At 30.2% G+C, this 16,105-nt stretch overlaps 1 protein-coding gene across 4 annotated transcripts in view; it reads left to right on the forward strand.

The window, feature by feature from the left end:
- The window catches only part of LOC105197244 (E3 ubiquitin-protein ligase MARCHF5), a 69,202-nt gene that overhangs the window by 16,977 nt on the left and 36,120 nt on the right, over nt 1–16,105 (forward strand). For 3 of the 4 annotated variants that reach the window (XM_039447741.1, XM_039447739.1, XM_026140125.2), the window contains exon 4: nt 5,477–5,685. In XM_039447741.1, the coding sequence (XP_039303675.1) occupies nt 5,477–5,685 (209 nt within the window). The remainder of the gene's footprint in view (nt 1–5,476; nt 5,686–16,105) is intronic. The other variant, XM_039447740.1, reaches the window with a different exon arrangement.

Genomic DNA, 16,105 nt, shown 5'->3' on the forward strand with positions numbered 1-16,105 from the left:
ATACTATAAAATGCTGTAGAAAGGGAGTTTTTCCGAAATATATCATGAAACACATCAATTTTCAATTTTAGACACGATTTAATCAAAAATACCTCATATTCGCTTTGTTACATAAGTACATTTTTTAGTAGAAATGGCAATGATATAATTTTTTTTTGAAAGTACGAATCTTTAGCTTTAAAACGCCGTATTGTAAAGTCTTTAAAAGTTTTTTGTTGCAAACATATGATTTCTTAAAAAAAAGTGGATTTTTAGATGTCCAAAAATACCTCATATTCTCCATGTTACATAATTATGCTTTTTAAAAGGAATGACGAACTCAAATTTTATTTTGAAAGTGTGACTCGTTAGCTTTGAAACGCCGTATTAGAAAGTTCTTAATAGTTTTTTGTTACGAAGATATGATTTTTTTAATGAAAAATGGATTTTTGACCAATTTCTTATTTTTGCTTAATGGTTTTTTCTTTATAACTTTACAATAAATTATTTTTCGGCAATGCTGATTGTGCAGTCACACTCCTAAGATTCTGAACTTTCACTGAAAAAAAAAAATTGTAAAAAAATATTGATTGTAATCAAAGTTATAGCTTCTCAAAGTTGAAAAAGTCTCCCAGACCTGAAAATGTGTTTCCGTATTTTATAGGATCGGTGTGTTTAAGGGTTAAAAGTATGTACTTTCATAAAATACATTAAAAAAAAAATCAATTTTTTTAACTTTTCAAAGGGTCCTACCCCCTTAAATTGCTACTTAGCCGTTTAGTAAGCAATGTAGTATACTAAAAATAGTTAAAAATTACGGATAGAAACGGACAGAAAACGTATCCTATCCGTACCTGTCTGTTTTACTATGCGTTTCTGTATCCATATAATTACAGACAGATGTAAATAGAATGTGTTCATAATCTATTGATTTCTGTCCGTAAAAATGGATGAACAACTGCGAATTTTATCCATTTCTGTCTGTAAATGAGTACACGAAAAAAAAATTTTTTGTTATAAAATTTTTTTTTATTTTTTTTGCAGATCTTATTATTTTTATTTTTATTATAAGTTAATCTGATTTCCATATATTCCTTTTCACTAATTATCATTATGCATTATTTTATAAATATTTGAAAACGCATCAGTGGGATTTGAACCTAAGATTTTGGAATTTTAACTTCATACATTAACACTGACAATGAGCTAATTACACGTTTGTAGTATTGTTAACAAAAACTTGGATTTGAAGTAAAGCTGATTTCTGTCTGTACCTGTATCATATCCTGATTTCTATCTGTACTTATCCGTAATTACATACAGGAATCCTATCTGTTTCTATTCGCATTACATACGTCGAGATTATTATTTGCATTTGTCCGTAATTATGTATAGCAATCTTGTCCGTTTCTGTCCGTATCTTTTACGTAATCATATTATACTTGTATCTGTGCGCAATTGCGTACAGAAATCCTGTCTGTTTCTGTCTGCATCCTACGTCGTGATTTCTATTTGCATTTGTCCACAATTATGTACAAGAATTCTATCCGTTTCTATACGCATCTTGTTTGTAATCACATTTTATCTGTATCTTACACGCCGTGATGTCTATCTGTACCTGTTTGCAATTGCGTACAGAAGTTTTGTTTGTTTCTGTCTGCACTCTATGTGCTGCGATTTTTATCCATTATTTGTTCCGAATTACATATAAGAATTCTATCCGTTTCTGTCCCAATTGCATATAGAAATCCTGTTTCTGTCTGCATTTTATAAACGTAATTTCTATCTACATCTGTCCGCAATTACGTTCAGCAATCTAATCTGTTTCTATCTGCATCCTGTCCGTTTATAACAATTAATTGTAAAATTGATATTTGCAACGTGCATTTTACGTAAGTAATATTTTTCATGCTCCTGTCCTATTTCCAATTATTACTTTTTGACCACCTTTGTTGGTCTGGCCATGAGCAGGAACGAGTTTTAATTATTTATATATTTGGATAAAAATCTCGATATACAATGCAGATAGTAACAGTTAGGATTGCTGTACGCAATTGTGAACAGATCCCCTATAACCATTTTTGCAACTGCAAAGGTTGGTAACAGATTTTGATCCACATATGGTTCACATACATTGGTATTTCCGGTACTGTTAACCGATTTGTACCAAATATACTACAACCTTGTTGGTAGAGTACATGACAAATTGGCGGTGAAAAGCAAGCAAATCTGTTGTAAGCTTTGACGAAAATTTATAACAAATAGTAAACAAGTTTGTTATTGCAAAAATGTTAGCAATTGTCACGCAAGAATGCAACATTATCTCTTTGTCAAAATACACGACAGATTGGAAGTTGACAGCAGACAGATTTGTTGTATGTATGATTGACAAATTGATGGCAGATAGTAAGCAAGCTTGCTATTACGAAAATGTCAGCATTTATCACACAAGAATCCAACATTTGTTGAGTTCCATAAAGCGCATATGCGTATGACATAATCTTTGTTGATCACCAAAAGTTAAACGAGGATAAAATGTTACATTACGCACATTATGCGTTCTTTCTACGGAATTCGGCCATTATCTTTTTATTAAAACAATTATGCAGCTAATTTGTTTATAACAATTATAACAACTATATAACAATTAAGAAAGCGTCATGTATATTTTTTTAGTAATTTTTCCTGGTGAATTGATTGGTGCAATCAGTTTTCTTCTACAGTTATTTTTAACAATTTGTTTATAACAATTAATTGCAAAAGTGACTTTTCAACGTACTCTTTACGTCAATGTTTTATTATGCTTCGATACTATAATACTTGTAATTATTATATTTTTACTGATCTCTCTATGGGCAAGAAAAGGTTTTAATTATTTATATAGTTTATATTAAAAATACAATATCTAAGGTTAAATAATCATAGGGTTAGTGATAACGATCGCGCGATATTCAAGACGCGAATTTTTTTTGGCTTAGTTCAGTTTTACTTCAAATATACCTATTTATTAACGATATCACAAGTGTACGATTAGCTCAGTGTTAGCGTGTTAGGTTGTTGTTCCAAAATCTTAGGTTCGAATTTCGCCGGTGCCGACACACGTTTTCAAAAATTTATAAAATAATGCGTAATTGTAATAAGTGAATTCAAATGTTATATGTGAAACAGTGAATACAGATTAAGCTATATGAATAATAAAACCTATTTTAAAAAAAAAGAAATTTTTTGTTGTTCTTGGAAACATCAAATTTGATCTGTATTTGGTGTCATTTTGTCAGCACGTTTGAAAACAGATTTGGTGTATGTTTGACATTATGTTGTCAACGCGTTTGATAATAGATTTGGTTTGTGTTTGATGCCATTTTGTCATCACATTGTTGTTATCAAATTTGTTTTGGTATTGGTTTCAATTTGACTTCAGATATGTTCGTCAGATTTGGTTTACATTAGGCATCCTAATGCGGACACAGTAGGATACGGTTTTGGTACAAAATTTCGCTGGAATTTGGTGCCAATTTGATATCCCTTTGCGTACAAAATGTTTGCTGGGATGCAGGTAGAAATCTCGACGGATACAATACGGATAGAAATAGATAGAACGGATTGCTGTACGTAATTGCAGACAGATGCGGATAGAAATTACGGCATATAGCAGCAGACAGAACTTCTGTACATAATTGCAGACAGATATAGATGAAATGTGATTACAGACAAGATGTGGTTAGAAACGGATAGAATTGCTATCCGTAATTGCGAATAGATGCAGATTAAAATCGCAACGGATACACTGCGGATAGAAACGGATATAGGATGCCTGTACGTAATTGCAGACAGATGCGGATAGAAATCGCAGCGTATAGAATGCAGATAGAAACAGACAGAACTTCTGTACACAATTGCAGACAGATACAAAGGAAATGATTACAAACAAGATGCGGATTTAAACAAATAGGATTGCTGTTTGTAACTGCGGACAGATGCAGGTGAAATGCGACTACGTACAGAATGCAGAGATGGATAGGATCTACTGCTGTAAATGCGGATTTTTTATCCACATGTTGTATTTACAGATAAAACAGACAGCTTACAATTAGAAACAGGATAGAAATCCTGTCCGTTTCTGTCGGTTTCTGTCTGTTATTTATATTAGGGTACCGAATGCATCCATTGTTGCAAGAGGTCAACATTTTGAACAATATCTACGGTATCTATTTCATCTTTTTTTGTGAATTTCTCCAAAACGGTCATATCTCTAAAGGACGTTTTTTTCGTAGCTTATCGTTCTTCTATAAACTCCCAAAGTTTTTATATTTAAATTTGTCCGGTATATAAACATACATTTAAAATTTTTATAAGAAAGGGAGTGATTATTTGATTGAAAACATTAAGTACTTTTTATGTGGATGCATACTTCATCAATTATATAATATCTGTAAATTAGAGCGGACAAATAAGAGTTTAAATCATGTGTTGAATGATTACTGATTTAATTTCCGTCTGTAAAGTTTTTTGAAATCTAGTTGAAGTGTGCTTCTGATGGTATTTTTTTGGATTTTTGTGCATATAAAGATTCACTTTTTCTACTGAATAAAATCAACTAATAAAATTCCGAGTATATCTAAACTGTGCAACCTCAAGTTATTTGAGGATTGATGGTAGACTCGACATAAAAAAAAATCACTATGTTTTTCATGACCGTGTATTTTTTTTTCGCGCATGCATACAACGCGTATATCTGTTTGTTTCAATTTTTTGTTCCTCTTTTAACTTTCCTATACATGTGTATGCTTTGTACGGACGGGATCCGATAGCGCACGGTGCGATAGCCCACCAACCAATCATGTTGACTTATCTAACCCAACCAACGGAAAAACTCTAGACATCGGCCGCTGTGAGTGGTGGTGTGCTATCGGGATCCGCCCGCTTTGTATACATACACGAACAAGAGAAAACGCACGATCACAAAAGGAGTGTCCTTTTCTACGTAAGATCCACTGCTACTCTTCTATTACAATCTAGGTATTCTATGATAAAATCAAGGTTATCTCTTGATATTTTTCAAAATTGCCATACAGAATCAAAAACTAAAAACTTTAACCTAAATTTTGATATCTTACAAATTATATTTTGTTTAATACAATTTTAGTCAGGAGAGTAATTGATTTGACATGGAATATATACATGCGCGCAGGTGCATATTTGTTGTGTATCTTCTAATTTTTGTATTATCAAAATCTGTAGAGAATTACAACCATTATTCATATATCTTACATAAAATAATATTAATAACTTTAATAATATTCTTGTTTTTAATCTTGTAAATGTTTATAAACTTACATTGAAAAATGTTGAGTACTAAGAATTGCTTTTGAGCAGGAATTGCTGTTTTTATTAATTTAAATAATTTATTGTTATACTTTTTGGTCATATTAGGATTATTTGTATTTTATAATATTTGTTCTATGCATAAATTTATAATGTTGACCTCTTTCTCCAGCAGGCGATATTGTTGGGTATGTTTTGCAACTGATGAAGACGATGCGACTGCAGCGTGGGTTAAACCATGTCATTGTCGAGGCACTACAAAATGGGTTCATCAGGGTTGTATTCAGAGATGGGTTGATGAAAAGCAAAAGGGTCACGCTGGACATGCTGTAGCATGTCCACAGTGCAATACAGAATATATTATAGTATATCCAAACATGGGTAAATATATTTATATTTTGTATGTATGTTAGTGTGTATGTCAAAATGTAAACTTAAAAAAGTAAGTGAAGGAAGGTTGCCAATACTACATATAGTCTACCACTTTGTTTTATCATATTTTTCAAGAAGCTAAAAATAAAACGTTGCTATCATAAATTTAAACTACAAATATCTTTAATCAGATATTGTAGGAATTTTTATAACTACTTTATATTTTGTAATAATATTATAATTAATATTTTTGTAAGATAACCAAAAATGAGCAACTGAGAAATTGGACACCAAAACTGACAAGTAATAACAGAATTCAGACGCGTTTCTATAGTGAAACAACTAATTATAAAGTAAATTAATAAATTAAATAATGTAATATATTTCTGTATGTTAAACGAATTTTATACGTATAATTAAAAAATTACAAGTAAATATTTAAAAAATTAAAGCATTTAATAAAGACTAAAGTAGTTTATTTAAAAAATAAGCAATTTATTAGAAATGAAATACACAAATTATTTGTCAAATATGCATTAATATATTTGATCCTTAGTAACAAAAAAATGTGGCGGTTTACATTTTAGACCGATTTTGTTTTTAAAACTGCAGATACAGAAAAATGTGAACAAAACAATTTTAGGTAAATACAAACATAAAAGATTGTAATATTATCTGTAATATACTATTTTTGCAATGCAATTTGCAAAAAAAGATCATCAAAATTTCATTCTTTTATGTAGCAGTGAAAAGTATACTTTTTACCTTTTTTACTTTTACGATATACTACTTCACAGTTTAATATAACTACTTATAATTTTACATTTTTTTTATATTAATATTTACTTTACATGTTTTTTATCGTTTTTGTATCCTATTGTTTATTTATAATTATTCATGAAGAACTAAAGAACGATTTTAGCACTAAACAATGTGATTTTTTGGATAATGGCTATTTAATTTCTTTAGAATTTTGTTATTGAGTACTCTGAAGATGACAAAACGAGTCAAAAGTTCGTTTGTTTGTTTAATTATATTATAGATGAATAAACTTTGTTAATAATTTTGCCTTTTGCATTAATATCTGCTGTACAATGCGGAGCATTAATTTGTGCAGCTAAACAAATAAGTCTAGCATATACAGTATATGCTAGACTTGTTTGTTTACCGCACGAATTAATGCTTTGCACTGTACTCTGATTAGCTTTTATTTGATTTTTTTTGTGTCTGGAAAATATTTAAGATAAGAGACTAAAAATTTTGACTGAATATTTTACATCTGTCAAAATATTATATTTAGAAGTCATTCCACGTCAATTTGACAACACCCCCACCCCACCCCCCCTTCCCGACCAATTGTATCTAACTAATTGTAAATATAATTTGAAAGTATTAAAATTCAGGTTAAAGCTTCTAATCTTTGCTGTCACGATTTTGTAAAATATGTAGTAGTAACCTTCATCACCTTAATTTCATCTGTTAAATAGAAAAAAAACTTTTGTTATTTTCTTATTCTAATCTCCACTATTTCTTAAAAATAAAGTATAATAATTATTTTTAGTGTAATTTTGTTGAAACTAGCGAAATGAAAATTAACCTATTTTTATTATAAATATTTTTTTGCAAATAAATGTTTGTATCGATAACAACATCTAAAAGATGAAAATAGTTATTATTTTTAATAAAGTATGAGAACTTTTAATAATCAAAAATACATTTTTAGAAAGTGGACAAATGAGAGTAAGTGCAGTTATTGAGATGCAACAATTTAATTGATTATCTTAATTCAAAATCATAAATATAACCTAACTTTTTTTGGGGGGAGGAGCGCCTTTATGGGTTCCCGCGCCTGTGGGGATAGGACGCGGGGTATGTAGGACTCACCGACCTAAATTAGCCGGTATACTCACTAAAATCCAACTGTTTCCGGCGTCTCGGTTTGGGACGGATCACGGGATTGGGCTAGTATGCACCGCGATCCGTTAATATAACCTAACCTAACTTAACTTAAGTCTAGCCTAGCCCAGTGGTACCAGAGATGCCCCGCACTTGCGCATGCGCGTTGGTTTACAACTGAGATAGCAATATTGTAGCTATAGATAACGCTGTGGGGGATATGAGGTTTGCGCGCTTGAGTCATTAGTTAGAATATCTTTTTGTTATAATTTAGCCACACAATTAATTATTTTAATTTAATTAGATTATATTACTAAGAGTTATGTCTTTATACATTATGTCCATAATTCTATTTTTCTTTGGGGTGACTAAAAACGCCAGTTTCACGAACGGTTTAGATACTTTACTGGCGCTACTAACTCTGCACATGCGCGAGTGCGGGGCATCTCTGGCATCACTGGCCTAGCCTAGTCTTCTTCATTTTGGTGTTTGTGGAAGGAAAATTGTTAAGTAAAATGTTAAATAATGTGGAGTTTATTTGTTATCTGACTATCACAAGAGAAATTTATTATACAAATCTGCGATTTGTGTATATTTGCGTGTTTTTTCTTTTTATAATTAAATTCAAATATTATCAAAATTTCTCTATAATTATCCGAACATTGGCTCTGGGGTAAGTCATACATATATTCTAATCATAAACAAAAAAGTGCTTATATGTTAAACTGAATTGCTTTATCTATATTACAGTGCACTTTTTATCGTGCACCATTTACAAGGGGAACTCTTGAGAAGTGCATCACCGATTTTAACAAAATTTTATGGATGTGTAGTATTTACTTACACCTTTATTACAGTAAAGCCGTTTGTTGCACAACTTAGGCATTCTCGAGAAAATGACGATTAAATACTTATGCATCTATAGTACCGTTACAGAAGAACGATTGTTGTGTTAGCGGCGTTGGTTGTTAAAACGTTGACGGATACGCTTGGGGTCCCAGGTTCGATCCCCGCGGATAACACTTTTTTTTATTTAAATTATATTTTTAAATTGTTATATATCATTTTTAAACCGTTTTTAATTATTTAATATAAAATTATTTAAAAAAGTCAAGGAATTTAAAAATGTTCTTCTATTACTAATTAAATTAAAATTTGTCATAAACACACAAAATATGAAACACAAGAATTAAAGACCTAAAAAATAACGAAAAATATATTTGCAGTAAAAATTTACAATAGCTTTTATTGCAAATATATTTTTTTGTGTTCATGAAAAATTTTAATTTAATTAGTAATAGAAGAGCATTTTTAATTCCTAAAATTTTTTTAAATAACGTTTTATATTAAGTAATTAAAAATAATTTGAAAATTATTTATAACAATTTAAAAATATGAGATATTTTATTTAAATAAAAAAAAAATCTTATCCTCCAGGATTGTTTCCGGAATCCCTTGCATACTAATCGACATCCTAACGACCCACGCTACATTGTTAATTCGACAATTGTTCTTCTGTAACAATACTATAAATGTTGAAAATATTTAATCGTCATTTTCTCGAGAATGCCTAAGTTGTGCAACAAACGGCTTTATTACAGTAAAGGTGTGAGTAAATATAATACTACACACTCATAAAATTTTATTAAAATTGGTGATACATCTCTTATTAGCCGTGTAACCACGGTAGACGAGGCACTCAGTTTTTTCGAGAAGATGTGACTTCGTGTAGGAGCACGGGACAATTTGTGATCCTTTCTTTATACATATTATGACAATTTAGTTAACACACTAAAGACGCGAAAGCGAGTCGAAACGTTTGTATGGATTTATGATTTTGAATTAAGATTGTCTTATCAATTAAATTGTTGCGCTTCAATAACTGCGCTTACTCTCATTTGCCCGCTTTTTGAGTATTTTTTATTATTTTTAAGAATGCTTTTTTCTTTTCTTAATACTTAATATTTCTATAATATTAGCCAGTTACTACATAACTATCAATTGATTTTTAATGATTTGTTATAAAAAAGCTTTCTGCGTTTATACAATTAAAACTGTTTATAGGTTATTTTCCAAAGCTCGCATTACTTCTTTGTTTTTATTTAAAAAATATTTTTTTGTTTTTAATTTTTTTATTTAATTTTTTGTAATTTAATTTTACTCTTTTATTAATAGTACGAAAACTTTATAATAAGTTGCACAAATCTTCCTAATCTTTTGATAATTAAATTTGCATCTTCTACTGGTATAAATGCATGTTGTTTTTGTATGTTAGGAATAGTATTTACGTTTGAAATATTAAAAATAAATTTTTCAGTGACAAAAAACAAAAAATAACAAAATTTTGATTTGAAAACGCAATAGCTCTTGAACATACAAAACAACTTGCATTTATCCTAATAAAAGATACAAATCTAATTAGTAGATTTTTTTCAAGTCCTAATAGTACAACTTCTCATTATTAAAAAAAGATACAACTCAGAAAAGTTTTTGTTATCAGTAAAGAAAGATTAAAATTAAATTACAAAAGATTTATATTAAACAAATAAATTATAAAAAAGTTAAATAATAAAGAATTAAAAAGATGGAGAAATAAATGTAATGTGAGCTTTGAAAAATAAACCATAGATAGTTTTATAAACGAAGAAAATTTTTTCATAGCATCATTAAAAATTGATGGTACAATTACGAATGTTACAATAAGTAGCTAATTTCATAGAAATGTTAAATATTAGAAAAAGAAAAAACATTTTGAATATCAATAAAAACTAAATATTATTTACAAGTATTTGTGATAAAAATTATGATAAAAATTAAATTTTAATTTTAGATTTGGATTCAGCAAAATTGCATTGAATATGTACTGTATTTTATTTTCGAAACATAGTGGAAGCAGAATAAGAAAATAATAAAAAAAAAATCTTTTTTTTAGTGACACACAAAATCAAGATTATTATTTAATATTTATTTTTCAAAATCGCCACATGACATTAAAAATTGGAATCTTTAATTTAATTTAACCTAAATTTTTGTACCTTGCAAATTATATTTATTATTATTATTATTAAAGGTCTACATTTTATATTGTGCCTTGGTCTCCTGTAGGCATTGCCTTCATCTATCTCGGCCTCCGTCCTTCAGAATCTTAACCAAAAAGCAAAACACTGTTTAGATCCACAGACCTTCCATCTCTTCCTTGGTCTTTCTTTTAGTCTAATTCCATATATGTATTCTTTCTTTGAGCATTTTCTTTGTATTCTTGTGTCTTTCATCTTTTGCGCGTGCCCAGTCTATTGCAGTTTTTTTAGCTTAACCGATGAACTTCTGGTTTACCGTATATGTTATATAATTTGTTATGTCAGATTCTCTATCTTTGTCTTTAATTTGAAGTTTTCTTCATTCTTCGATAGAATTGATCTTAGGTACGTGAAGTTCTCCTTTTTTTCACTGTCATTCTAGTGTCATTCTAATAAACCTTATTAGCTTTTCTGGAATTCTAAATTCCAGCATAATCAGATATAAAGTTGATCGATTAATGCTATCGTATGTTTGTTTAAAGTCCATAAATGTCTGGTATACGTCGATGTTGAACTTCCAGCATTTCTTCAATATTTGTTTTACTGTGAATACTTGATCTGTTATTGATTGCCTAGTCCTAAATCCGCCTTAATATTCTCCAATAATTTTTTTGGTGTAGGTTTGATACCCCTTTCCAGGATTTTCATTAATACTTTATATGTTGTGCAAAGTAGTGATATTCTTTTATAACTCACGCAACCTACCTCCCTTCTTGTATATTGGGTATGTTATATTTCTTTACTTTTTCTTTGGTATATTTTCCTGCTCCGCGATGCATTGTACGAGGGCTATTTGAAAAGTTTCCGGCCTTTTTAAGAAAAACACATATTTTGAAGCAAAACAAAATTTATTTCTTGACGTAGTCTCCATGCCACTCGATACATTTGGTCCAACGTTTCTTCCATATTTTTAAACCGTCAGAAAAAAATTGATTGTCTAAACCTGAAAAATATTGGTTTACAGCGTTTTCCACTTCAGCATTTGACTTATATTTTTTTCTCCTAAAAGTTTTTTCAAATTTGGAAACAGGAAAAAGTCGCTGGGATCTAGATCTGGCGAATAAGGGTACGGAAGCAATTCAAACTTTAATTCGTTCAATTTTGACATTGCGACCATGGACGTGTGAACCCGAGCGTTATCCTAGTGAAACAGGATTTTTTTCTTGGCCAAATGCGTTTTTTCTTAATTATGGCCTTTAATTTATCCAGCAATGCAACGTAGTACTCTCTGTTGATTGTTTCACTCTTTGCGAGGTAATCGATAAGAATTATTCCACGGCTATCCCAAAAAACTGTCACCATCACTTTTCCTGCAGAGAGAACGACCTTTGCCTTCTTTGGAATTGGTTCCCCCATCGCAATCTACTGTTTTAACTGTTGTTTGATCTCAGGTGTATGGTAGTGTACTCAGATTTCATTGACGGATATCATTCGCTGCAAAAATTCCGCTGGATTTTTTTAATACAGGCTAAGACACTCGCGCGACATGTCCATCCGTATGCGCTTTTGGTCGATCGTCAACAAGTGCGGTACCCAACGCGCGAATAATTTTCTCATATCCAATTCTTGATGTAAAATCTTGTGCACCCGTTCAGATAATATCTCACAAGCCTCAGCAACATCTTTAACAGTCAATCGACGATCTTCCATCATAGTTTGATGCACTAAATTGACCATTTCGTCAGTTGTAGCGATTTTTGGGCGCCCGGAACGTTCCTCGTCTAAAATGCTCGTACGACCACGTTTGTATTCGGCCACCCAATGTTTGACCGTTGTAAATGAAGGGAGGCTTTTCCGTATACAGAGTCTAACTCATTCTTTATTTCCTGAGTCTTTTTCTCTTTCAAATAAAGGAATTTTATCACTGCGCGATATTCAATTTTCTCCATTGTTGACAGACAATGTCAGCTGACAACTTTGAAAGATTGCCATAGAGAAAGTAATGATCATCAGAATGACTTCAAATTTTTACGGTTTACATATGTCAAGACCATCTATCGAACGGCGAAAGAAATTTTTTTCTACAGTTTATGTCAATGAGGCCGAAAATTTTTCAAATGGCCCACGTATTATATTAATCTGTGAATGATTTCTATTATGTTTCTTTTTCTAGCCTTTAAAAGTTTTGCTGATATTTCATCTGCATCTAGCACCGTGTTTGCTTTTAGACTCGTTATAGCGGCCTTTATTTCTTTTACAATTAGTGTGCCAGTTGTATGAGGATTGTCCTCTTTTGTGTCTTGCGATTTCCTGTGATAGAGGTATACTTGATGGGTTAAGGAGTTCTGCAAAATAAGTAATTTCTTTTTCATATTAGTTATATCACTAATGATATTTCCATTTTTATCTTTCTTCATTTTTTTTGTCTTCTTACTACATACATTCCAAGATCCAAATGAATAATCGATATTTCTTTGCCATAGTTGTCCCCGTTGACCGATCCTTTCCAAAGCTCCAGACTTCAGGTTTTTGAACAATTGAGTTCTGCGGAGATGGGTTGTTAACCTATTGCCCAATCCTCAACTTGAAGAATCAATTTCTACTCTTTTTGTTTCTATGCTTTTTACCGAGATTGATTACTCAACAGAAGTTACTAGTGTTACCACGTAGAAGCAAAGGGGGAGAGGGCTAAGAGAGATCCGTGGATTCATTATCTAATTAAACATCACTATTCCATTAGTACCGCAAGTTATATTTAGTTAGATATAATTTTGAACAGGAAAGTGGTCGAGTTGACGTAGAATAACCTATATTTTTGCAGAATCTTTTGCACTAAATTTTTTACAGAGTTTTTATAAAAGATTTTTTTTATTAAAAAATTACCTACATGAAGATAAAAATTATACTATGTTAAAAATTTCTTGCATTTTTGTAATGAAGTTCTTTAGTCATTAGAATGTACTGAATACGAATATTACCTCAAAAATTGTCTGTCTTGTAAAGTTTAGAAAAAAGAAGAAACTCAAAAACATTTTCATAAATTTACATAAATTTGTATGAACCAGATGTTTGATCAATTTTTCAGGAAGGTTTAACATTGTAACTTAATTACCTTTATCTTTCTGTTAAAAAGTCGAACACTAAAAGTGTAATTCACTTATACTGATTTACTCCTGTATAACAATCATATTCAACCTGCCATTTTAAATTTTTGATTCAGATTTGTAATCAGCAACTTCAGATTTGTAATCAGCAACCTAAAAAACAGAACTGCAAAATTTTACGGAAATCCATCAGATAAAAAAGTGCAACACAAAGAGTTATTCTCATATTTTAAAAAATTGTTTATTTTATGTAGAAATAAATATAAATGTATAAACTTTTTATTTCTTTAATTATTTAACAGATTATATTAATATAGCACAGTGTAATTAATTTTCGAGAAATAAGGAAAGGGTATCACTTGACGAAACCTATATCAGTATTGGCTTTCCTCTATCTATATTATAATGGTTGGTTGCTTTTAACGAACATAACAGTTGAGTGAGCGCTTGTTGCTATTAGTGTATTCTTCTATCCATAAATCTTTCAGATTTATGGATTTAAAGGTCTATCTTTATTCAACTATTGTGTTTGTTGAACGCAATCATTGTCTTGTAAAGTTAAATTACTATAATAGTTGCATTTCAAGTGAAAAACTCAAAAAATCTGTAATTTTTTAACAGTTTTTTTTTTACCTTAAAAAATTATGAATTTTTTTAAAATCCTGATACTTATAAGAAAATTTTTGAATTTTTATTTTTAAATTTAAATTCATCTTTTTTTGACAAAATTGCTCTTTTTTTAATAAAATTTTTTAAAGAAAAATATAATGTTATAAACATAATTTTCATATACACAGGTTCATAGATGTTTGAGCAAATATCTTACAATTAATTAAAAGAAAGTTTAAGGTGATGTTGGAGTCGTCAGTTTTACTGACAAACTCGACTTACACATGTATGATTTATGATACATATGTACGTACGATTTACGAAAAATCAACAGATTTCTACATACTGCTACATCAAGATCTTACATACACATGTACACAATTTGTCAAACATTCTATTCTCTTAAATTAGGCTTCCCAGCTTAATTCTAACGATTCAACATTATTCATTCATTTATTCTACACCTGGTTTTGTCTTTATTTTATATACATAACCTGCATAATATTTCCACGAAGTTTTGGTGTACCGATGATTTTTTTACCACCATATTAACCCTCTATTGCTTCCGTATAAGGCGGATGCTCAGGTCACATCTAATTTTGTTAATTGCATAAACGTGGCATAAAATTTGACTATGAAATTTTTTGATTTTTTACTTACAACCGTCTAGATTATATTTGTATGATTGTTTTCTCAATTTTGTTTTGTAAAGTTTTTATTTAATGCTTTGAAGATGTTAACGTGTGATACGTCTGAGCGCTGCGCTTATGACGAGAACAAATACGTACAGTCGACAAAATTCACGCTGTTGCGAAACCTCATTTACTGTGATAGCTAGATCAATGAATTAGTCGATATCTTCTGTTTCTATAAGACTGTGTTGGTACAAAAGTAGATAAAATTAGATATTAATTTGACTGTCTAAATAATTGTTTATTAATGTCTTCAAAACAAGTATAGATTATGTAGTAATTTATGTGGCAACGCTGCACTAATACAGCGACACATAGGTCGGCGCGGCGCTCATACGAGAACACTAACGTTTGTTTGTCGAACGAAAGCAATGGAGAGTTAAAGTAAAAATTGATAAAAGAATCTATATATTTTTTTTTTCCTGTTTTTGGTCAAAAATGGACCAGAGTTATATACATCAATGTTCGAACATGTATTTTAATTTCGTAAAAAAAAATTATATGGAATTATATTTAGCATCATCTTAAGACTTCTGACTTCTTAGTTGAGAATTCCGTGTTGACAGTAGTGGCGTAGTATTGTGGAAAAAATTAGAACTAAAATAAGCGTGAAACGTGACAAGTTGACAATGAAATTTTATCTTACATGTCATTTTGATATTATGAGGTTTATTGTGAAAATATGACATCACATATTTATCAAATTTGTAAAAATAAGCCGCAAGTAAAATTATCTTTGAATTTTTGTACGTAAGAACATATTTTTCACTCCTTTCAACAGTTGTCCGTGTGTTTTCTTGTCTTAATATGCTTTACATTTTTTTACGACTATTTACTGACTGTTAGTCGGAAAAAAGAGTGTTAAGGCCCATGCTTACAAATGTTTTAAAACGATTTTATTATTTTGCTTTGTTTAAATGTTCTTGATTTAAAAATCCCACGGATCAAAATTTAGCTTAATTGTGTTTTCCTGCTTAAATTGGTTTCACTTTAGAGGCCTTTTATAGAGACTATTTACTGATTATCAAAGGAGAAAAGGCGTCGAGTTTTTTTTAAAGTCATTTTTACAAGTATTTTAAAGCGATCTTATTTTGTTTTATCCAAATTCTCT

The sequence above is a fragment of the Solenopsis invicta genome, chromosome 4 (assembly GCF_016802725.1).
Source record: "Solenopsis invicta isolate M01_SB chromosome 4, UNIL_Sinv_3.0, whole genome shotgun sequence".
NCBI classification, from domain to species: Eukaryota; Metazoa; Arthropoda; class Insecta; order Hymenoptera; family Formicidae; genus Solenopsis; species Solenopsis invicta.